Source organism: Artibeus jamaicensis, unplaced genomic scaffold (assembly GCF_021234435.1).
Source record: "Artibeus jamaicensis isolate MK-2021 breed Jamaican fruit bat unplaced genomic scaffold, CSHL_Jam_final contig_233, whole genome shotgun sequence".
NCBI classification, from domain to species: domain Eukaryota; kingdom Metazoa; phylum Chordata; class Mammalia; order Chiroptera; family Phyllostomidae; genus Artibeus; species Artibeus jamaicensis.
This window is the reverse complement of record NW_026521486.1, coordinates 3,358,361-3,382,429: the sequence shown is the minus strand read 5'-3', so window position 1 is coordinate 3,382,429 and position 24,069 is coordinate 3,358,361. Positions and strand designations below refer to the sequence as shown.

The 24,069-nt window shown below is 57.4% G+C and overlaps 1 protein-coding gene across 3 annotated transcripts in view; it reads right to left on the bottom strand.

Moving 5' to 3' along the window:
- EFCAB6 (EF-hand calcium binding domain 6) overlaps positions 1 to 24,069 on the bottom strand; it is a 156,124-nt gene that overhangs the window by 27,043 nt on the left and 105,012 nt on the right. For all 3 annotated transcript variants that reach the window (XM_053662262.1, XM_053662261.1, XM_053662263.1), the window contains 7 exons: positions 23,346 to 23,578; positions 18,918 to 19,014; positions 15,316 to 15,434; positions 11,675 to 11,869; positions 7,856 to 8,011; positions 3,154 to 3,349; positions 226 to 417 (listed from right to left, as the gene is read on the bottom strand). In XM_053662262.1, the coding sequence (XP_053518237.1) occupies positions 226 to 417; positions 3,154 to 3,349; positions 7,856 to 8,011; positions 11,675 to 11,869; positions 15,316 to 15,434; positions 18,918 to 19,014; positions 23,346 to 23,578 (1,188 nt within the window). The remainder of the gene's footprint in view (positions 1 to 225; positions 418 to 3,153; positions 3,350 to 7,855; positions 8,012 to 11,674; positions 11,870 to 15,315; positions 15,435 to 18,917; positions 19,015 to 23,345; positions 23,579 to 24,069) is intronic.

Below are 24,069 nucleotides of genomic sequence, written 5' to 3'. Positions count from 1 at the left end.
TCCAAAACAGCTGGACCACAGTAAACCCTTAAATGTCTCTGAGAATAAAATGGTGACTTTCCAATGAAGCAAAAAATACACATTCACCTTCTCATGCTCTCTGCAGAATCTATACCAATTTTTCATTCAGAATGAGCTAATTACATGAGGTGATCGCCAATTTATCTGACATGGTTTTATCGATTATGCATTTTGCAAAAAACGAATGTTAGCCCACATCCTTACCTCTTCAAGAAAACAGCTGAAGTTCTGGAGAAAATACTTCCAATTTATGGAGGGGGTTAGATGAAGTCTTAGCTTTCTCAGGAAGTAATGGTACTGGGTCTCGGTGAGTTTGTAACAGAAGTCCTTAAGAACCTGTCCAAAATCCGAAGGCTTCACAAACCCAGTGTCCTCTTTGTCCAAGGCAGAAAACGCCTGCAAAAAGAAAGGCAGACGCTCCTGTCACGCCAAGATTTCAGAGAGTATTTTCAAGTACCGCTTCTGTGGAATGCAAATGAAAGTGAGCACATGCAAGTCCCCTGCGAACTCTAAATCACCGAGTAAATGCACCTGAGAACGTGCGACGGGCATGCGTGTGCGCAGCGTAAGCACTTGAGTGTGATGGGGAGATGAGCTTCCTTCACGCCCCTCTGGATCCCGCTGGGAGGGGCCTGAGGAGAACCTGGCCCCGCCCCCGCCCTGCTCCCTCAACCATTTAGTCACAGCCCCTCTGAGCCCAGACCACCCGTACAGGAGGCTCGGACCACCCGCCCCATCATATGCCAGCCTGCAGTTCGGGAGCTGGGCTGCCGTCCTTTCCAACCCGAGGGCCCTCGCCCCGTGGGAGGACCCCTCGTGGGAGGACCCCCACGGCCCTGGGACTGTGCCGGAGGGGCCAGGCAGGCAGCGCCAACCCAACAGCACAGCAGTCAAACTGAAAAAGTGCAAAAATGTGCTGTAAAAAGAGCCCATTTTTTCCCATCTGCTGAAACAAAATCATTCATTTTTATTGCACTAGGAAATCTGTATCAAGTGGTAGGTTAAGCCCTTTTCTTAAAAGTAAGACTGGAATGTGCTCCCAGACCCCACAGCGAATGCCTTGCGGCGAACCCTCCTGCAGAGCTGATTAGGCGGCCCCACCAGCCCACAGGCGGTGATGTGTGTTCTCCAATTGACCTTCAAGTGCCCTAGAGCCTCACTTCTGCATTTAGACCAAGGCAAGAGGAGGCAGCCGTGCGACCTTTAAACCTCGGCCACAGGTGAGGGAGCGGACTCTAAATCAGGGCTCTGTTGCTCACCACAAGCCCTTGACCTCTTTGAGCTTGGCTTCTTCAACGTAAAAGGGAGGACTTCGTCATCCGGCCCTCTAACTTTTACCATGGCAACCTGCCCAGGGGCCTGGCGCGCAGTGGGACTCCACAGCTGCAAAGGAGAATGATCACAGCATGGGCCACCCGATGGGGCATCCGTGCTCCGAGGGCATCGGAAGGCTTTGCGGGTGTGAAACAAGCACCATGAGCTCCAAGGGACGGAGGAGGCAAACTCAGGGCCTGCGCTTCCCTGGCCTGTGGGACTCCCCATGGGCCAACCGGGCTGCCCAGGCCCAGGGTGGGCAAGACAGTCAAAGGCAGACAGACGAGGGGTTGCCGTCCTTTCAGAAACAAGGCGCACTGAGACCCGTCTGCCAGGACAGGTAGAAACGCACGCGTGCATCCTGAATGCCCTCGACTGCCACCGGACGCCCCCCTCGCCCCTCCCCAGGGCCTCCTGTGCCCTCCCGCCCCGCTGCAGCCCCCCTGCCACTCTCTTGGCCTGGGGATACCCCTCTAGCTTCAAACCTCATCACCCAGGGAGTGTTTCTCAGAAGGGAGAGCCGTGGTCTCTCCCAAAGGTTCTTGGGCAGAGAAACATCCTGAGGGCTGCTCTGTGGGCGAAGCCTCCCTGACAACGGCGCCATGTGGCCCGCATGGCGCTGCTGGACATCTGCAGGGCGGGCTGACACTTCGGCATTGGAAGGCTTCACAGCTTCCCAGGAAAGGGCAAAGACCGAGCCAGGCTGGCACACTTTCAGCTCAGCAGGGGTCGGCCCGCGGGGCCGTGTCTCTGGCCTGGCGGGGCCTGGCCCGTGCACAGTTTGCAGACCCTGAGGCCCAGAAGTCCCGAGCAGGAGCTCTGGTGCTGAAAGCTGGATGAGTGGGTTTTCTAGATGGCCCATGGCACATTCAATCTGATTTGTCTTTAGACCATCAGCAAAATAAAGACGAAATGTCGAGTCCTCGTGAGAATTCCTAGATGTAGAAATTCTGCTCAAAGACAAAGGCTGCCCTGCCCCCTCCCCCTCTGCCTGCCCGCTGGTCCCTCCGGAGGCTGGGACTCCAGAGCTTTGCCTCCCTGTACGGAGGCTGGTTCCCTGTGGGGATGGAACCAGCATGCCTAGGCTTCCGGGTGGGGACCTGGCGGGCACTGGCAGATGGGGCACAGCCCACTGTGACTGGCCGCTGGCTGGTGAGCACCAGCATCACAGGAAACTTATGCTCCCGCCTCGGCTGCAAGGTCAGCCCTCTGCAGACAGCACCTTCTCTTTCCATGGCTGCTGCAAAGGGAACTCACGTGTCCTCACCAGGAACATGGCCAAAGCCCCGCTTCCTGAGGACGCTGGCACAGGCCACAGCATTGTCCCCACACAGTCCGGGTCTCGGCACGCTCTACAGTGTTACCCAGTTGTCAGCCTAAAATGTCTGTGTACTCAAGGAGGCCCTCCTTACGCCAGCCCGTGGCCCGGGGCAGTTCCTCCAGGGGGGGAGTCTCTGTGCCGCATCAAGCCCCACTCATCCCCACGGGCCCAGGACCTGAGGATGTGCTGCGCCCGTTCTCCCTGAGGGTGCCTGTCCACTCTCCTCTACCCGGAACTCCTGCTGTCACCCCAGACCAGCATTTGCCAAACACTGAGCACTTTCGCTTCCCAGAACACACGCTGGGGTCCAACCATGGAAGCTTCTCATAGAGTGAAACGGACACACGTTTGCTCTAAGGAACAGTGGGGTCTGGAGCAACCCCTCTGGTTCTGACACCCCAAGGGGGTGCAGAGAGGAGAAGGGGCCCTGGTGCAGGGGAGGGTGGACCCGAGTACCAGAGCCCAGTCTCCCTGGGAAAAGCACTTGTCTGCCGTACCGCGTACAGAGCTGGGCCGGAGGCGGCGACAACTTTCTGGACGTTCTTTAGGACCTCCTCTGGACGCAGTCTCTCGAAACTGACCGGCACGTCTGCCGCTGTTTCTTCCGACTCGGGTCTGGGGGGCTTGCTATTCTCCACGGCTCTCAAGAAGTCAAGGTGATTGATGCAGTTATTTTGCCGGCTGATTCCCCAACTTGTCCCCAAAGGAAAAAAAAGGAATATATTAAAAAAACTCATCACCCACTCCTTCAACAAATACTCGCTCAGCACAGAGCGGGGTGGGGAGGGTGACCAATGGGAAGATGTCGCGCCCCGGCCTGTGGGCAGGTGCCCGCAGCAGCTGCGGGGGCAGGGAGCAGGTGCAGGGTCCTGAGCGCTGAGAAGGCAGGGTGCTGCCGGCTGGTGAGGCTGCACATTGTCACGGCTGAAGCTCTGAGACCTGGGGCCGCCCCACTGGACCCCCGGGTGGAGAGCAGAGGACGGGAAGGAGCTGGAGGTGGTCCGTTTGGGGGACGTGACCCTGGCAGAGCCGTATGACCAGGTGGACTGGGGCAGGACTGTGGAGGGGAGGGGACAGGGGCTGTGCTCCGGGACCTGAGCTGACGAGGGCCCGCCCTGAGGAACAGCAGGGGAACCTGAACAGAAACGTGTCTGAGAAGGCAGGAAGGAAGGAGGAACTGAGTGAGCACAACATCGTTTTCTCAAGAACGGCGGACACTGAATGGTCACACCCCCCCAAACCTCACTTTGGCAGGGTGGGGTGCATTGGAGGAGAAGGGCCGGGAACGCCCACGAGCGGGGGAGAGGAGTGCCTGGCGACCGGCCGTCTGCTCCTACAGAACGTGAGGGCGCTGCACGTCCCCGCCCACAGCTGCGCGGCCGCCTCCCCGGTTGCGAGGCTGGCTCTGACCAAGACGGGACTCGGAGGGAAGGGTAATCAGCTCTATTTCATCAGCAGGATAAACTGCCAACGTGGTATTAAAATTTAGTGGTAAAATCAAATGCATATGCTAATCTCCTCAGTGTTATTTAGAAAAGTCTATTTTGGATCTAGAAAAGAATAATCTACATGTAATTACGAGTGACAGAGATGTTTGTCATCGGGGGTCTTCGAGAGGAAACGTGCGCCCGGGCAGTGGGTCCTCACTGAGGCTGCAACGTGTAAGGCGTTGCTTGCCCCAGTGAAAGGTGGGCGACGAGAACTCCAGGGTCCTTCTGCTGTGGTTGATAAAAGTGCCAAGACTGACTATGTTTCAAAAGACTCTCTTATGATCATTTAGTCAATTATTTATCTGGTGCTGTTTTTCCATGATTTATTCATCGAATGCATATAAGTTCTTGTTCAGCTGGAAACAGATTCAGTGACAGGAGATGCTGTTTAAGGAAGAAGAGAACATGGGCGTTTGAAGACGGAACGGAAACACACACACACACACACACACACACACACACACGGGATTTCTCACTGCTTGAACACAGAAGTCTTCAAAATTTTAGAGGAAAATAATTTCCTCCCTCAGATGCTGTCCTCAGACAAACTATCAATTGGTACAAAAAAGAATAAAACATTTCCAGACAAACGAGAACTCAGAACATTCACTTCCTCTCCACCCTTTCTCAGGAAACATTCCAGGAAGCACGCCAGCAAAGTAAGAAGGTAAATGAGGAGATAGAAAGGTGTGGGAGGGTGGGAATGGGGGAACCCGACCCAGGAGGACGTTGGGGCTGCTGAGGGTGCTCTCGGGCAGCAGACCCAGGACAGGGGAACGGGGCCAGGCTCCAGGCTGGAGGCCACCAGCGAAGGGACCCAAGAGACCAGGAGGAGGGACAAAACACTGGGGACAGCCGAGGTGGACAACGCCGAGCTGCACCCTGTGCTCCTGGAAACCTAGAGAAGTCACCCTCCCTCTGTGTCCCTGGAAATGGCTTACAGAGCAGAGCCACTGTCCCCTCAGGACTTAGAAAAGACCCACAGGTTTGCCTGTGACAAGGTGCACCCCCCCCATTCCTGTTCTCATAAACAGTTAGCTGAACTTTTCGTGTTTGCTGACCCATCCGGACAAAATGCCTGCTAACTTTGACTTGACGTGACCCAACTTCAACAAGTCTCTGCTTCCCTGGACTGTGACCCACCCTCAGCCTGAGCCGTCGCTGGACTGTAGACGAGCCCCTCTGTAAGGGCCCTGCCTGAGACTCCGACCACAAGGAAAGCCACTTCCTGCCACAACAGTCTGACCACACGACCCACTCTTTGCATCCCCCCATTCCCAGCTCTTCCCTTCCTTTCCCTGGAAAAGCCCTTGGCTGCCTGCACTTTGAGACGCTCTCAGACTGCACGGTCAGAGCGCCCTCCCACTGCAATGGCCTCCCCTCCCCTCCCCCAGCAGCCCTCCCTCCCCACCCCAGCAGCCTTTTCAAATAACGGCTCTCTCTATGAAGTCTGGGTTTGCCTGTATTCGACAAGGTAAGTTACAGGCAAATAATGCAAGAAAAACAAAAAGGAAATTCAACACTCCTGGAAACACACAGCCTACCAAGTAAAATCATAGCGTTCACACAAAGCAAACTTAGTCACAATGGGTTACAGTGGAAAGAGCTGCAAGGACTCCACTCACAGAGGAGGTCCTGGGGACACCCCAGGACAGACGGACGAAACCGAGGGTGCGGGAGACAGGGCAGCTGCAGCAGGATTAAACACGGCCCACCTCCACCCAAACCGACACAGGGCCTCACCCAAAACGCAGGACCACCAGATTCAGGCGTGACACACATTGTGAAACCACCAGACAGGGAATTTAAATGAGCTGTGATTGACATGTGAAGCACTCTGATGGAAAGTGCAGACGGCAGGCAGGAACACGTGCGTGATGTAGGCAGAGCGCGCCAGCGCAGGGAAAGCAGCAAAAGGAAGCGCTGGCGATAAAGCGCTGTCACGGGAACGAAGAGGCCTCTGACAGGCTCCTCGGCAGACGGGACACGGCCGGGGGAAATCACTGAGTGTGAAGGGTGTCAAGAAAAACTCCCCAGACTGAAATTCAGACAGAAAAAATTTTAAAAAGAACAGAATTTCTAAAAACTGTTGGGCAATTTCAAAAAGCATTACCTCTTGGTGCTTAGAGAACACCAAGAAGGATGAACACTGAGAACTCCACACCTAGGTGTACTGTAGTCAAACTGGAAAGAACTGAAGACAGAGAGAAAACCTGGAAAGAAGCCAGAGGGAGGGAAAACCTTACCTACGGAGGAACAGAGGTAAGAACCACACAGTACTTACCGGAAATCATGCAAGCAAAAGGAGTGGACTGAAATATTTAACGTGCTGGGAGAAACAAGTCACCAACCTAGAATCCTACACCCAGTGAAATTATCCTTAGAAGTGAAGGAGAAACAGACTCTCTCAGAAACATAAAACCTGCAGGAATCCACCACCGGTGGCCCTGGCCTGGAACCACAGGCCCTGGCCCGGTAGCTGAGTTGCTTACAGCATCATCCCAATACACCAAGGCTGCGGGTTTGATCCCCAGTTGGGGCACTTACAAGGAGCAACAAATGAGTGCATGAACACATGTAACAACAAATTGATATCTATCTTTCTCTCTCCCCCCCAGAAAGGAAATGCTGACAGACGTTTCAGAAAGAGGAAAAGTCACGTGGGTCAGACACTCAGATCCACATAAAGGGAGGCAGAGCCTCAGAGGAGGAATGAACGAAGGCGAGGTGACCCCTTCTGCTTTCCAACTCCCAGCTGATCCAACAGTTCCACGTTCACAGTAACGACAACCCTGTCTGGGGGCTGCAGCCTGTGGGTGGGTGCGGTGAACGGCCGCAGGGCCCGCGGGACAGGGGGCAGGATGTGGGGCGCTCCGCCCAAGGCAGCCTCGCTGCCCGGAGGTAGCGTCCTGTCCTTCGAAACTGGACTCTGGCCACTCGTCCACGTACATTACAAACTTGAGAGCAACCATGAAAAGAGAAATATTTAACAAGTGGGGTGAGTTAGGCCTTCCATCACTGATGACAATCACATGGGAACTAAACAAACAGAAGAAATAAGATTAGTATTAACTCCAGGGAAAACAAAATGCTACATAAAAAAGGAAAGTGACTGGCTAGTCCCGGCACTACAAGCCCGGGACAGTGACCCGCCCACCCGGCAGTGTGGAAGGGCGGCGTCCACGGAGACGGGTCTGCGTGTGTTTCTCTGTGGCGGTGGAGGCTGCGGTGTGTGAAAAGGAGTTAAATCCGCACCTTCCTGGTTGGAAGGCAACAGGCACAGCCTGACAGTAAGAGTTCAAGAAGGAGTGATGGCATGCGTCCCGTAGAAATACGAACTTAAGTGCCAAAAGGCGTCACTAAAGCATGGAAGCTGCTGACTCTGGAGAGGGGCGATGAGGACAGTGACCGCGGGGAGCGATGTGATGCCTGCTGACGTGTTTGCAGAACTTGGGTAAAGCAAAACCCGAAGTTAGAAAATGATGACTACGCCGCCAAGGCTCATCAGGAATCATGACGTGCTTACGTGGCTTTTCCTTCCTGCTCTGGGTCGACGCAGGCCCCTTATAATGCTGCCCAGCTGATGGCGGGAGTGGAAGTTATTTCTGGTGCAAAAGCCCACGAGAGTGGACAGAGAGGAGCAGACAAGAGCCACGTGCCGCTCACTTCTCGGTCTGGGAGACACACAGTCAGCTGAGGGGATGCAAACCTGCCCAGAAGCTCGGTCAGCTCCTCCTCCGTGAGGGGACAGCCGCCCTCCCGCAGCGCCTTCTGCAGCTGGCACATGGACACGGAGCTGCCCCTGGAGTCGCCGAGCGCGGCCAGAGCTTTCCTGACGTCTTCGTAACGGTCCCTCAGCTTGTCCCTGAAAGGGAGCACGTGTCAGGCCACACTAACACCAGGAAGACCGACCGTCTCTTGAAAGCAAGAGTTTCCTGATCGTTCTAACGTGACGACTGGATGGTTCCTCTAAGGACAGACGTCAGAGATGTTTTGTGGCCTTGGTGTGACATTCACGTTGAAAGGGTCTGAAAGAGACTGTAATTCTGCATTATTATCATTTTATTACTGTTATCCTTGGCAAACTGCATTAAAGGAATTACAAGCTTGTCTTCCTACTAGAACTGGCACTTTAAGAACGGGGCTAAGAACGAGAAAACAGTGGTATCACAGAGGTGACATTCTCCCCGTGAAGGCTTGCTGCCTGTCACGTGCAAGGAACTGCTCTGGGCATCGGGACCCCCAGTGACTCCTCCGGGCCCTGTGGGGTTCCACTCCAGCAGGCAGAACCGGCCGCTCACAGGTCTCAGAGCCTGGACGGGGGACTGGGCGAGCAGAGAGCGGGTCCAGACTGGGAATGGCCACCATGCGAGGTGTGGGTCAGCATAACACAAGCAAGACCGAGAGGTGAAGGAGTCAGTGGGCAGCCACTGCAGGACAGTTGTCCTGGGGGCCCAGGGACAGCCAGTGCCAAGGCTCTGAGGCAGCAGTGCTGGCATGGGACACAGGGAGGGTGGAGGGGCACAGCCAGTGTCAGCTGGGGAAAGGGGCCCAGGGACGCCCCATTTTTATCAGGTCCTTTGCTGTTAAGAAACACAGGACCACTTCTGCCCCTCGCCTGGCCGGCTGGAGCCTCTCCGTCAGCTTCTCCCATTTATTCTTCTCAGCAGCCCTGTGAGGGAGGTGGGTCTCGGTCGTCCCGTGCACTGACAGGGACCAGACAGTGCGGCCCGTGGCAGGGGCGGGGCTGCCAGGCCTTGGCCTCGCAGGGATGCAGACGGCATCCTGCTGAGCTCCTGCCCGAAGGGCTGCTTCCCTTGCAGAGACTGTTCAAGTCACCATGATTCCGTTTTTCAGAAAAATTCTTCCCTGACCAAAAAAATTACTAAGGGACTGAAAAAGCGTGGGCATCTTTTAGAAGGCACAATCTTGCATTTGACGTGTGGTGGGCTGGTCAGGATTCCACGGCCTCGGCTGCCCGGTCTCCAAACAAGCTCGTCTGGCCATGCGGAGCCGTGCACATGCTCCGCAGGTGCGGGCTGCGGGGCTTTCACTCAGAGAGGAGCGTGCTGGACGCCGTGAGCCTGACATCTTAGCTGGGGACTCTCTGTCACCTCAGATGTGTGTTTGTGGGGAGGACAGTGTCTTGAGTCTGCCTGGAAAGATCATTCGCAGGAACAGAAAAATCAGGTATCTGAACAGGGGCAGTGGGGTGGGACCACCCGGAAAGGGACGCTGCGTGGGCCACCTGTCCCCTCCCCTCTGGCCTCCAGGGTGGAGCTGGCCGACGTCTGATACGAGGAGAGGCACAAACGGCTCCTCGCTGTATACCAACAGCAGCGACACTTGGATCCCCAACAGGTGTACGCTGAATTCAGTCCTGGGTGACAAAATGATCACTCATCACCACGACAATCACACCCCACGCAGTCCTTTGAAATGAGAGTGAGTGCAGGTGTGGAAACATCGAGCCAGTTTTTGAGATACACACAGTTAGAAAATGGAGGCATCAGCGCATTGTGGCCCGGTTTCTAGGCCGCCGTTACTTCCCCTGTGCAGTGAGTGTGCGCACAGAGTGAACTCGTGGCCAGAGTGCAGGACAGGCCGGGTGGCCAGCCAGACCCGTGGGAGCCGATGCGCAGGGACCCGCTGCTGCTGCTGCTGCTCTGGGTCCCCGTCTGACTCCTGGTCTGGACAGTGACATGCGAGCCCGGACAGGCCACTGTCACGGCTCCACCGCATGCACGCCTGCACCCCCCCCCACCCCGGCACCTCAGGACCGCCCTGCTCATGCGCCGCTTCCCCACGAGGCCGTGATTCTGGTCTTCGAGTCGGACATCGGCAAGAAAGGAGCAAGAGGTGGGAAATAAGTACAAGTGTCGGAGAGGACTCTGCTTAACTTTAAAAAGTGTGTTCAGGGCACACCCGGGAGAACTTATTCTGCAGGTTTGAGAGGCAGATGCGCTGTTAGGTCCCCTGGACGTGACGCTCTCTGTCTCATCCGTGTTTCAGTGGAAATGAGGAAGGAAAAGTCCTGGAAACCTGAACCTTAAGGGTCATCTGGAAGACAATTCCCGCCCCCCCACACGTCAGGACGGAAGGGGTCACGCCTTTTCGTGCAATCGGGCCTGCCCTTAGTGGACAGGACGGTCCGGCAAAGAGGCGGGGGTGAGTGTGAACTAGGTAGCTGAGCCGGTGGTCAGCTGCGCGGTGAGCGGGAACCCGGGCAAAAGCGTGACGCAGGTGCCGAGGGGGCGCTTCCTCTGGGGGCCTCATCACTCCCACATGGCAGGAGGGAAGGGAAGGGAAGACGCGAGTGGGTAATGAGGCCGGCCCTGTCGGATAGAGATGAAGTCCCCTTCTTCACCACTTGGATGGCACCTTTGATTTATAGCAATCTTACGCGTGCATGTAGTTTTCCTTTAAATTTCAGACTCAGCTCTCTCAGTAACTTGGTGACACCCATGGCATTCCTGGTGTGCTCAGCCCACTTTCCTCTTAACCCCCGTGTGGCCGTTACACTTTGTTTCTTCGTCCGAGGCTTTGTCCTCCCACTGGAAATTCTCCGGCAGCATGCCATTTGGCCGTTCAGGGCTCTTTGTGGTGGTGGGGACAGAGGGCTGACGTGACATAGAGGCAGGCAATGAGGCACCGTGGGACAGGGCAGAGCCCAGGCCCGGGCAGCGCTGAAGGGCGACCTCAGCCACAGACTGAGGCTGCTCAGTGAAGTCTGTACCACGGCACGATGGTCACGTCAAATGGGGCAGAATCCCCCCCGTCACACATTCTTAGGCTATGACACTGGTGACTAGTTTTAAACTCAGGAAGCAATCCTCAGTCTCGGCTTCCAGGTTCAACCTGGTGCGCCCTCTGCACAGCAGCTTCTGCTCTATCATGGCACGCGTGCTGTTCCACGTGCTGTTCCACGTGCCGCTTCCCATCGGCCTCGTGCCACAAACGTCTTCTGTGGTCTCCGTGGGGGTGCTTGTCACAGGCATAGCCTGTTTCGTGTCCCCTGGGGCTGCACTTTACAGGCCAGTGTGCTTCTGGGCCCTTTAGGTGGTCCCAGCTCCTGGACGGCCAGCCCACTGCTAACCTGCAGCCTCTTCTGCAGTATTGCTTTGGTCTCAAGTCCTCGAGATGGAAGTTAAGGAATGTGTCTGTTCGTTCATTCCTCCATCCAACAAGTGTCCACTGGGTGCCTGTGAGGTGTCAGGCACTGGGTAGAGACAGGTACTCCTTTACAGAACTGCAGCCCAGGGGTGCGGGTGGGCCACACGCAGCAAATACCTAGACAGAGGAAGCCCCATGGGCGACCCATAAGATATGGGTAGTGTGACCGGGCCAGGCAGGCAGGCTTACAGCCGTTGGCTCCTTTAGAACTCTGCGACTTTGCACCCATTTCTGGAATCTGCAGCAGTGAACGGATATCACAGTTTCATAACCTCGCACCTGAAAATGACGTCTGCACCGAGGGTGGGGGTGCAACCCGGGCCCGCTCCTGGTCCCAGGATGCTCGCTGACTCACCGGGCTGATGCTGCCTTCCCGGTGCTCTGTGGCAGCTGCACGACCTCGGCCCGCCCCTGCTGCGGCTTGGTGAAGTGACCCATGAAGTTGAAGTAGTCCTCCGCATAGGGCCGGTGGACATCTGCTGAGTAGTCAATCCCCAACTTCTGCAAGAACTCCCGGTGAGTTAGCTGCCCTTTCCCCTCGGTGTCGTAGCTGGAAGACAAGCAAATGGAACCATCCTCAGTAGCTGCTGCAGTTGGGGCTCCAGGCCTACCCGTGTCTGCAAAGCGGCTCCCTAGTTCCCCAGCACCCAGCCTGCTCTGTGGACCAGCAGGGCCTGCTCACCCAGGGGCCAGACATGCAGAACCTCGGCCCTGGGCCAGACCCAAGCTGAGTCTGCGTTCACCAAGGTCCCCGGGCAACTTGCAGACACAATGAAGTTCAAAACCCACTGCTCAAATCCACAGAGGGCACAGCTCCTGCCAGGGGGCCCTGGCCCACCCCAAGGGACAGCAGCTGAACATGCTCACCTGTCATTCTGATGTGACCACAGAAAATTAAAATCGACCCTTTCATTCATCCCACAGTCTTTATTGAGCACCTACATGCAGCGGAACGATGCTATGGCTTAGGAGAAAGCCCTTCACAAACACGTTCAGTCTTAAAACCGGAAAGTGAAAGCCACCTGATTCGAATGCCCCATTTTCTCTGACAAGATGCTGATGAAACCCGACCGGTGGGAGAGGAAAACAAGGCAGGAATTCTGCCGCGTACCTTTCATGTCATTTTCTGGTAGCAAAGTTTTCTGAATTATAATTCATTTAAAAAGGTGTAATGGAGGATTTTTACCTCCCAACATTATTCAAATAGAGGAAAATTACTTCAATAAAAAATTTTAAGGCAATTTGCTAATTTTCTCTAAAGAAAAAAGCATTTATTTCAACAGCAAGACCTTGGCCCTCATCCAGTGGGTGATAGTGGCATTTGTGGGGGAGACTCTTCCCAGATGAACCCAGAGTCTCGAGGACCAAGACTGTATTTGGCAATGTCACAGGCAGGGCTCTCTGGCAGGCTGCTGGGGGGACGGCGGCTGACTGCGTGGTGTGTGGCCACTGTCCCTCACGGTGCACAGCCTCCCCTTGCCGCTAACTGACCAGAGGCCAACGGACCCGCAGACCCGGGGCTCTGGGACGCACGGAGCCCTCTGCCTCAGTCTTACTTGAATAACAACAAAGAAAATGCATTCATTTGCTCAGCTGGCTTTCTTGTCCTTAACGGGTGGAGGATGGGTAGGGGGTGGAGGGGTAAGAAGCCCAGACAAATGTTTCCCGTACTTGTGCTAGAATCTGCAGAGCGTCCCAGGAGTCAGACACATCTGCTCTTCCCGATGGCCAAGTAGGCTTCCCATTGGGGGGCCTGTGAGCCCCACTTCCTGCTGCCATGGGGCTCCCACCACCTGATTCGTGTGCGGGCTGGTCTCACCTCGGAGTCCATCTGAGAAGGGAAAGGGACTCCCCTCTGGCGACAGAGGCAGCCAACGAAAACCTGGAGTCACACCCGTGCTCATCGGTTTCGAGACAGGGCCATACCCTTGACCCTCCAGGACTCAGTTTCCTCATCTGTGACCACGGGGTCCCATGTCTCAGCTAGGCCCTGACTTACTTACGGGCCCCCGACGACCTTTCCAGGTGACTGGTATTAGTACAGCTTTGGAGCTGCCTCTCTACCTCTGTTCAGTGGCCTTTGTCTCTGACACAGATTGAAGTGACACGCCCACCCGGGGAGGCTGTGGCCTCTGGGAGCCCTGGGCCTTGCCTGCTGGCCAGGGCAGAGACCCGACGTTCCCAGCAGCAGCGGCAGCAGCAGAGGCCGGCGCCGCTAACGAATGGCTCCTGAGGAGGGACCGCTGTCCCGGCCAGCTATGCTACCAAGACTGCCAGCCACACACTCCCACTCAGGCACTTGAACTGAATGCAAAGGCACTTCTCAATAAAGGTTGCAAACATCGTGGTCACCAACAAAGACCGTGAGCCTCCCGCTCTCGTCACAAGGGAAGGAGGACGAGGGAAGGTGGACTGCATGCCCATGGCTGAAACATCACTCCGAACGTAACGGGGGCTGACTCAGCCCGCACACCCTCGCCCTTCACCATACACTCCTTTGCATAATGTTTTTAAAAATCAACTTGCCTACAGAGGGTGAATGTCCATGCCAGAAGCAACGTGCACGAAACCCGGGACGCACAGACACTTGCATCTGCAAGTGGCGGTGGCCACTGCCCACTCAGATTCCCGTCGCCAAATGCCGGGGGAGCCAGGTCCCGGAACCAGGGTCTCGGGGTGCGCTCGGCCCGACTCTCCTCTCTCTCCCTGCGAGTCTGCTGCCTGCCCCAGGGGCCACCCGGCCCTCCTTCCCAGTAGCCGCTCCTGGGCGCCGTTCGGCATCACTCCACCCAGCCCAGTGCTCCTGCCTTCGCCCTCCCTGTTCTGCTGCCCTGCGCCCTCCTCTGGCGTTCGTCCTGGTGGATGCTGCGCCCCAGGGCTTGGGTGGGCACTGCCCCCTGAGCACCAGCACTACCCGTCATCTCTGCATCGTCCGAAAGGCCCACCTTGGGGAGGCCCAGACGTTCACCCGCTGGACCCCCGTCCTCTGCCCACTCGGACAGACCTGCCTTCCAAATCTACTGAGACAGGAAACGAACGGGGAGCCTACACTGGCCCTGGGTTGGAGCTGGTCAAAAAACGAAACAAACAAACAAGGAATCAGTAAGAATTTCAAGTTGCTTTTCTAAACTAGATGCAACACAGCCCACCCAACTCTGAACTTGGCCTACCCTGCAGCCTTGCACTTTGAAAAGATACAAAACTGAAAAATTACAGGAGCACACACAGATCATGTACCAGAGAAATCTAAATTTGAAATCTATATAACCTTATCAACCAATGTTACGCTAATAGATTTATAAAGAAATAGAATACAGGTTAAAATTTTAACAACTGAAAAACCAGGAGCTGCTTCGAGAGCTCACCCGCAGAGGATGTGCCTGTTCACGAAGCCACCGACCCCTAACGGAGCAGGAGGGGATTCAGGGAGGGACCTGGGACTCGCAGACAAACATCCACTGCGGACACTGCAAAGGGCCCGGCTCCCAACAGCCACGTCCAAAGTGGGTTTTCAAAACGTAACCAGGGCCAGATACTGCTTTCAGTTCAAGCGACCCTCGGGAGAGTACTCCGTCCAAGTGGTCAGATGTTCGCTTATTTTCTTCCAACGCATCACGTCTCTGTGAAGCCGCTGGCTGGCACCGTCTCTGAGCGGTGGGGAGAGGCCGCTTTCCCACGGGGCTGTGAGAGAGCGACGTCCCCAGAGAGGGGCTTTGCTCTCTGGAACAGGCACGGTCCAGGCCTGGACGCCCACTCCTCGGTGGCTCCCCCTCCGTGGCCTAACTAGTGGCAGGGCCCTGCTCCCCTGCTTCTCCTCGTCCCTGACCGGCCTGCTCCCCGGGGCTGCTGTCCGTGGGGAGCAGGAACAAGGGCCCAGGCGCAGGAGAGACGGCCCCACCCGATCCCCAGGTGGTGACCAAAGGCTGCTGCCGAGTCTGGAGCAGGTCGCCCAAGACCGTGGGGCAGGGAGAGAGCCAGGCTTCAGGTGCCGCTTACCGCATCCAGAGCTTTTCGAATTCTCGAGGTGTGAGGGGAATGTCAAAGCCGAACAGCACGTTCTTTACGTCCCGCCGACGGAGAATGCCGGTGCCCTCACTGTCTGTTTCCATGAAATTCTGCAACAGTAGGAGGTGGCTTTTAGTGACCTGCAGAACCGGTTCACAGCAGTACAGAGGGCTTTCCCTCCTCACTGGCTGAGACGGTCTAACCCACGGCCCCCGCCCCGTCCACCTGCTTAACTACCTCTCATCTGAGTTCCGGGGGCCTCATCACTGCCCTACCCAAGGTGACAGAGCAAATACAGACAGGTATTCTGTCCCGGGGGGGCGGGGCTTGTTTCTGGGTAACGTGTGGCCTCAGGTGTGTGGCCTGCGTACTTCTCCTGACCGACAACGTGCGATCAAAACTCCGAGAAATAAAGCCCCCCTCCCCCGCCCCAAACCTGGAGGTCACCACCTCGGTGCTGACCAGGATGCAACCCTTTGGCTGTGAGAGAGGGAACGAGGGACCCAAGACTCCGGCTGTGGTGACAAGATGATGTGGGGCCACTCTGGCATCCCTGAGGGGGACAGTGGTATCTGGAGGTCTGGCAGGTGTTTACGAGGACCACAAATGAGGGGGCAGGTAACACACTAAGGATGCTCAGCGCCACCTTAAACTTCCTCACGACAGCACCGCGTGGTAGGGGCACCAGGGTGCCAAGTCCTCCCTCCAAGACCAGGACAAGGTGCACGCACCCCACCGCCCTCCACGAGTCACTGAGTGGGAGCTCAGAGCAGGGAGGCGGGAAGGAGGCATGAAAAGCACAGCGTGGGGACGGGAAAAATGCCACTGTCACATTCACAGGTGAGTCAACTGCCTGTACAGCAGTACAGACCTCCACACTAAAGCATTGTAGTGAGAGAACTCGGCAAGAAATCTGGATTCTACGTCCATAGGCAAAATCTTCCACATTTTACGTATCAGACACAGAAAATGAATTAAAAAAAATTTACAAATAGCATCAAAAACAGAAAATCCTAGGGATAAATCTTACAAATGCCAGCAAGACTGGCACGCAGAGGGGAAATCTGGAACGTCACGGGAAGGAGGGACGGAACACGTGGAGGTGAGTGCGCTCGCGAGCTGGTGGGCTCCGGGCGGCAGAGATGCCGCCTCTCCGCAGACGGCCGAGAGGCCTTTGTTCGTGGTGGAACCGGAGGGACTGACTCAAAGACTCCCGGAGCCAGGAGGAGGGACCTGCCTGCCAGCTGATGAAGGTGTGTCACTAAGTGACGGCGATGCTGCAGATTCAGTGCTGGTGCCAGGACAGACAGACGGACCAACAGACTGGCACCGCACCACGGCCTCGGTGTAGCTGCCGCCCTGTGCAGCGCGGGAGAATCCACCAGAGCCCTGCCACGGCACACACGTGGACGCCGGGCCGGTTTCAGGCCTGGAAGGTGGAGGTGAGGTGCTAAGCTCCTAGTCGGGAACGCGGAGTATCTTCCTGACTTCATCAGCGAGACCTTCTGGGAAGCACTGACAGATTTGACTGCGTTGAAAAGAACTCCTACTTCAACAGGTATCATGTAAAAACGGGCGCAGACAGAGCGAAACGCGGATGTGCGCGTCCCCCATTCGCGTCACCTGTCTCTTACGACAGACGAGTGGCCCGACCCAGCCAGAGCTCCTACTGGCCAGTGAGAGGAAGGCAGGCGGCCCGAGTGGAAACTGAAGCAGAAGCAGGACGTCACAGGCAGGAAGCCTGACTGGCGGAAGAAAGATGCAAAGATGCCCGGTCTGCTTAGTGCCCCACGAAGGCTGGTGGAAGCTGCCGTGGGACGATGCCGCACACCCAGCAGACGGGACAAAGGTGAGAAAGGTGGACAGCGGCGGGGCCACCTGTAACCGGAGCTCCGTGGCCATGAAGCCAAAACCAGGAATGGCCCGGCCTCTCCCAGGCGAGGCGGCCGACCTAGTCCGAGACGCCGGCTCCGCCCCACTCCTTCATCTGGACGGTGGTTACGCAGTGGGACGCGACTCGCAATGCACTTGAACTTATTTAAAAACGTACGCACGCCATTTTTACATGCATCACAGCACATGGATGTGCACATACTCTATGCATGCACAATAACATACATATGCTATTACTGTGTTCCACTGCAGAGTCACAATTTGAAAAACAAGCTTCAAAACATTAGGTCAGGAAGATTTCAAGGTCCCTTTAAAAACTTACGGCACCTTAAATGGGCTTAGTACTACTCTGTGGTAGTTAAAGGTGGTTCAGACGGTCATGTTTACGCCACGTGCACTTTACCGCAATTTGACAGAACACACCTGCAGCTCGTCAGGCCTGCTGTGACCCGTGCCCGGCCCACCCGCCCAGCCTTGCCCACCCAGCCTTGCCCTGGAAACCACCCCGCCAAGTCCCTGGACTCGTCCGTGCTGAACTCCCTGCAGCCCGCCCAGTGGGCGGCCCCCACCGCCCCTGCCCAGCACCGGCCATCTTTTAAGCAGCCCCTTCCTCCTCGGTACCCGCCTCACACAGAAGCCACTGCCTCCGGCTCGTGCTCTTACTGGAGCCCCCACACCCCCTCACCCCCACGCTCCTACACACGTTTGGGGTTCTGAGAACAGGGACAAAGAGGGCTGTGGAGGCCGTGCGGGCGGAGGACATCTCCGAGGAGCGGAGGTCCACACAGAGGGAGAGGAAATCAGCGCATCCCGAGAGAGGACGGCCCAGCGAGGCAGGGAAGAAGGGGCCACAGTGTCGTGGGCCAGGGAGGAAGCCGTTCAAGAGGCAGGAGCACAGACCTCCACCTGCCTGCAGCCCTCCCTCTGGGCGCCCTCCGGCAGCCTGCTCAGCTTCTCCGCAGCGCCCCCAGCTTTGTCAGTAACCTGCCTTTGCCCAGGTCCTGTCACCTTCCCGGGCCTGTGAGCTCCGCGGGGCCGAGCAGGCCCTACTGAAGACAGGGGACCAGGGAGAGGCCGCCCAGGAGCCCAGAAGGACTGAAAAGCCCAAGCCCCTCCATTGGGCACAGGCCAAGAAAGAGCAAACCACACGAAACAAGGTGAAGACACCCTTCGAAGTAATGGGCGGTGACTTCTGTAATGGCAGCTTTAAAAACACTTTTTAAAGTGAAGATGATGGGCTGCACGGTGACCCGGTGACCCCAGAGCCTGGCCCGCGGCCCTCGGACGCTGCGGGGTGGCCGCGCCCGGACCCGGGCCACGTGGGCCACTCGGGCCACTCGGTGCGCTCTCCTTCCAGACGCGCTTCCCAGGGCCTCGGCAGCACGGGCAGAGTGGTTTTCTGAAGAGTGTTCGTAACTGTGGGAAAGGAAGTACGGCAGCAGCTCCCACTTTCCATTCACGTTTCTAATTCACACCAAACCTGAGAGAAAGCCAGGAATCTCCGTCGCGTAACTCCTATAACGTCCTGCTTTCCAAACACTGACCAACCTCGAAGGTGAGGACTTGCTTTGATACAGCACTTTAAGACCACGGGGGTCACAGCCGGGCCTGCAGCGCAGTTTCCCATCTCAGCGACTGGCCCCTGGGAGCCCAGAGCGCGGACAGAGCCCCTCCCCCTTAGGGAGACAAGCACTCCTCACCTTAGACAAGTCCGACCATCTGGTCTTTGCTTTGGTAACGAGGTACTGATGAGCCTGTTCGCAAGCTAGTTCGGAATCTGTGACCTTCTGTTTTGCTCTTAAAAGAAAAATAAACAAACAAATACATAAGGAGATGTTTAAATCTGATGGACTTAGTGCTCCCCGCAGGGTTCCCCTGGCCCTGCTGTTTCAAAGGTCCAGTTAACGTCTGTAATTTCACGTCTGCTCTGACTTAACTTTTAAAATACAGCTTCTCTCCCCTGCTGCGTTGGGGAGTCCAGTTTGTGTAAGTCCTGTGTATTCTCAGTTAAATGCCATTGAACTTTTCTTGCCACTCACGTAACAGGCAGGGCTCGCTGGGTCTCACAGGGGAAGATGCGATGTAACGGGGAGAGTCTTTGGAAGAAAACCACTAAAACCATTTATTTCTGGAATGACGAACTGGAGTGACAATGGGGAGGGAGGCCCGTGGTCCTGGAGCGACGGGAAGTGCCTCACGGAGTCCTCAGCGTCCACTAGGGTTCAAGGTTTCCAGGAGGCCAAGATGGTCCGTTCCGTTTACTTACTCCTGGGATGAGGGGCCTGTGCTGGTGGCCTGGCCCTGCCCCGGGGTGGTGTGGGGGAGGCTGTGGCTGAAGGCCTGGCGGTGCCCCATGTGCGGGAGCCTGCCGACCCCCCACCATTTCTCTCTCTACAGCTGCCTGGCTCCTGAGGCATCAGTCCCTCCGGTTTTGGGACTGGAGCTGCTCCACACCCAGGCCTGCACCTGTGGATGCCAAGCACTCAGGACGGTCTGCTGGCAAGACCGACTACAGGTACACGTCACCTGGATCCCACACGCTTGCTCACAGGCGCCTTGCTGAAGGTGACCGGGATGGGCACCCGACCGAGGCCCCACAGACCCTCCAGTGAATCTCTCCACAAGACATGCAGGAAGACCTGGGTGGGGACAGCGAACAGGCCCCAGTCGCCCAGCTGAGGAAACACAGGGAGGTGTGTCCCCACACCCTGGAGGACAAGGTGTGGGGAATGCTCAGAGCAGCGCGACTGTGACAACCCCCTGCACATGACACAGGAGCTGGGACCTTGACCTCCGTGTCCTGGTGAGCACAGATTCTTGCATCTTCTCAGTTCGCAGGGTGCAAAGGACCAGCTGGGAGGAGGCGGGGTCTTCTCCCGACCCTGTGTTCCTGCTGAGACGGGCCCGGCGAGGGCCTGCCTGGCTTCCCTTCCCCTCCTGGCAGACGTCGGCGCGCGGGCGCCTAGGAAAACCACGCTGGACGCCGCTCTTCCCTGACTGGACCCTGTCTCCTGGCCACCAGCCGCTTCCATGCTGCCGAGTCCAGGGATGTCGCGGACTGTTCTGTGACATGGGGTACCCGAACTGCCTCTCTCCACCCCACTGTCTCACAACGCTGCTCCTTAAATGCCACCACGGGCTGGAACCCCAACCCAGGGCCCGGCCTCAGCATCCTTCCCCCTCTGCTGGCTCCCCTAACTCTTGGCCTTCTCTCTCCTTCCACCCGAAGTTCATTTACTCATTCGAGAGGCCACCCCTTCTCCTGGTGTCCCTGCCCCTGGGCGCTGCCCACCCAGACGTCCGGCCACAAGGCCGGTGCCCTCACCTCTTCTTCCATTCCATCTCTCCCAACTGCCTACCGGCTGCACGGAACCATGGAATCCCCGGGGGAAGAGCCCAAGGTCAGCCAGTCTAACCCTCTTCACTACCTCACACTCAGGTTTGGGGGGCGCGGCAGGACCCCGGTGCCTTCTCACAACAATGGCCTGGAAGGACTGCAGGGCCTGGGGGCGCACGTCCCCTGCCTCAGCCTTTAGGCGCCTGTTAAGTCCTGCCCGCACCCGAGGACTCACCTGGGCCTCCCCGGCGTGCTCTCCCCGAGACCCCGGGCGGTGCTCTACCTCCGCAAAGTCGGCGCATGCAAACTGGCCTCCCGACTACACGCGTGTCCACTCGGACCGCACCTACCCCGTCTGTGTTCCAGGCCCCAGGTGGGTTATCTTCCTAGTGGTTTCCCCATCCATGTCTCCCATTTTACACACTTGGCCCCTCTGGAGAGTTCGGAGGTCCTTCTCCAGCTCTTCCCGAAGTTGCTTATTCCCCCTCCTAGTACCCAGCCCTGCAGGTCCTGCCGGCCAGCCTCTGTCACAGACACAAGCAAACCGTGTTATGTGCTGCCCTGGGGCCTTCGGGCATCACGACAGGCGAGGTGGACGTGGACAGAGCCCCCATGAAAAAGTGGGTGAGTCAGGTAACATCAGATCCTGAACATGACAGAGACTGACGGGCGGGAGGGGACACCCCGCTAAGAAGGCCAGGCGGTGGCTCCCGCATGTGTGAAGCGGAGCCGCTGCGTGCGCCGGGGAGCAGTGGCCCCGGCAGGGCGAGAGGCCTGGAGGTGCTCCGGGTCCCAGTTCAGAAGGAGTGGACAAGCTTCGTCCTCTCTTGCCCCCCATGGCGACTAAATTGTAGAAGGACATGGAAACTGGCTCCCTGAGGACACTAAGATAAATCCTGGGGGGCTGATGCATAGGGAAGCCCAGGCCTGAAGAGTGACCGATGCAGGGAGGGGAGTTCCTCGGGCTCACGTCCTCCCACATTCCCAGCCGAGGGTCAGGGGACGTGCTAATCTGGGCCTGTGCCGTGGACGGGGACGGGGGCGCCCTGAGGGAAAACCTGTGTGTCTGACCAGAGCCCTGGGCAGGAGGCCCTGCAGGACACAAAACGTGGGGTCGTCTCTTGTTGCCTCTCCTTGTTCTGCTGCCTGCACCAGGGCAAGGCCAGTCAGAAAACCTGTTCCAAGATGGTGACGGGGCAGCCAGCCCGGCACCCCCAACTGAAAACCTGCTCCCCCCCAGAGGGGACGGGAAGAGCTGTGCTCAGGGAGTGCGGGAGGAGCCAAGTTCTCTTTTTCTTCCATTTTTCTCTCCACGCTGCCCTGGAGGGGAACCTGTCGTGGGAAGCACACAATAACAGACGGGCTGAAACCTAAGATTTTCAGAAAGATCAAAAAGGCGGGAGGGGCTCCTGGGGGCTGAAGAGTGTGGGGAGAAAGTAAAGAGAGGGGTGAGCTGGGAAAAAGCGATGCCCACATCTGTGTGGGGAGTCCAGGTTCTCATCCAATGTGCACTCGTGTGGAGTGACCCAGAGCAGCCGAGCAGAGCGAAAGGCGTGTCTGCCGTGCAGCTAAGGCTGGCTGCAGGGGGTTGGAGCTCGCCTGTCCTCCAGCCCACCGTGCACCCCTTGGAGGGAGCGTTGTTGCCGCCCGTGCCCACTGAGCCCCGGCGCAGCGGCCAGCACCCACTGGCCCCCGTAACTGTCTGACGGAGAAGCGAGGAGACACAGGTGGGAAGGCCGCGCCATCTGAATGAGAAGACTGCGCTTTGTGCTCAGAACGTCCGCGCTCGTCCTGCATGCATCCTCCAGGGGACTCCTTCTGAAGGACACCTTTTGTGCCGTTTTGACATTGAGCAATCAAGTCTCACACGAGAGCTTCTCAGAACTGAGCAATTAGAAGCAGGTGTCGGCTCCGTGCCACGTGATCTGCTCCCTTGGAAAGAGCCTGGAGTGGTTTTCCTTCCTGCTTGCTCTGCGTAGGTAGAGACCACACAAGCCCAACAAATTCGGGCGGGAAACTTCAGGTGTCAGACCAGGGGGCTTTCTGTAGCCTAGCCAGCTATCACACAGCCCTGGGCGGGGGGCGCTGCCCTTGCCTGGGAAGAGTCTGCAGCCCCCGGCCTGCCAGTGCCTCAAGGGCAGACCACCACCAGACGCCACCACTACAGCAGAAAACACACTTCTGTGTCATCACGGGGGCGGAACGCTTCAAAAATACTGTTCTTCTTATAGTAACTGGTCAAGAAGGGGCTGCGGGGCAGCTCCATTCAAACCGGCCGGCGTTAGCAGACCTCAGCGGTGCCGGCCGTGCCGGCCTTGTCCCTGGGTCCGATGGGAGGCTCCTCACTGCTTCGAGGACTGAGGCTCCCCCGAGAGAGCGTGGGGTCGAGGGCCCTCCAGGTTCTCCGCCTCCTCGTGTCTGCGAGGCCGGCCTGGGGGGATAGGGCCTGGTGTCTCCCCGAGCAGGGGCAGGCCGACCCCAGGTTTATGAAAAGAAGAACGTGTGTGTGTGTGAACATTTATGTGCACGGAAAAAAGACGGTGACGAGCACGTGCCCCAAAAGTAGCGCCTGGACACTGGACCAGGGAGCGTCTCTTATCTGCGGCGGTGCTTCCCGGTCTTTCTGCACCAGGTGTGTGTTCCCGGTGCAACGCTCCTGGACTGAGATGATGACAGACCAATTGCTCTGGGAGGCGGCTGTGCTCTGCACCCTCGGGGGCAGTGGGAAGGCTGGCCTTGGTGTGGGCAGAGACGCGAGGGCGGGGAGACACTGACCCAGCCGCCTTCTTACCTAATGAGTCTCTGAGGCGCATCGTCTGTTGTGAGTGGTTCTTTCTCAAACAAATTTCGGAATTCCCGAAAATTTAACGTGACGCTAAGCTTCAGGCCCAGAAGGCCCAGCAGACGCTCAAACTCCTCGTCTTTGAGATTGAACAGCAGGCGCCGCAGCAGCCGGTGCAGGTCCTGCATGCTGACGATGCCGTCCCTGTCGGTGTCCATCCGGAAGAAGGCCGAGTAGGGGTTCTAGAAGCAGAACACTCACGTCAAAGCCCCCCTTGGGCGCTGGCCACCACCCGCGTGTACGCTGCATACTCGGACTCGTCTCCAACGTGGGGGAGGGGCAGAAGGGATGAGCTGTGTTCGCCAGGGCCCTGTGATACAGAGCTCAGGAGAGGGGCCCCAAAGTCCTCTTCCTTCCTGCCCTGCTCTCCGGTTAGGCCGGCACCCCGTGCCAGGAGTGGGGCTGTACTGGGCGGAGGTTTTCAGTGCAGATGCAGACCCTGCTCTCTGTGTTTGCAGGCACCTTGCATCACGTCTGCCACCTGCTCTACAGGAAAACAAGTGCTGCACCAAACTTCACCCTGAGGAGCTGACAGAGGCCAGTGCGGTTTCTGGCGACCTACTAACACTCTGGCCCTGACTGCAACCCGAGTGCCTGCTGCTGCCCACAGACCGCGAGGGGTGTCTGTCTCTGGCGGCCACGCTGCCCGAGGGCTTCGATTCCAATTTCGCAG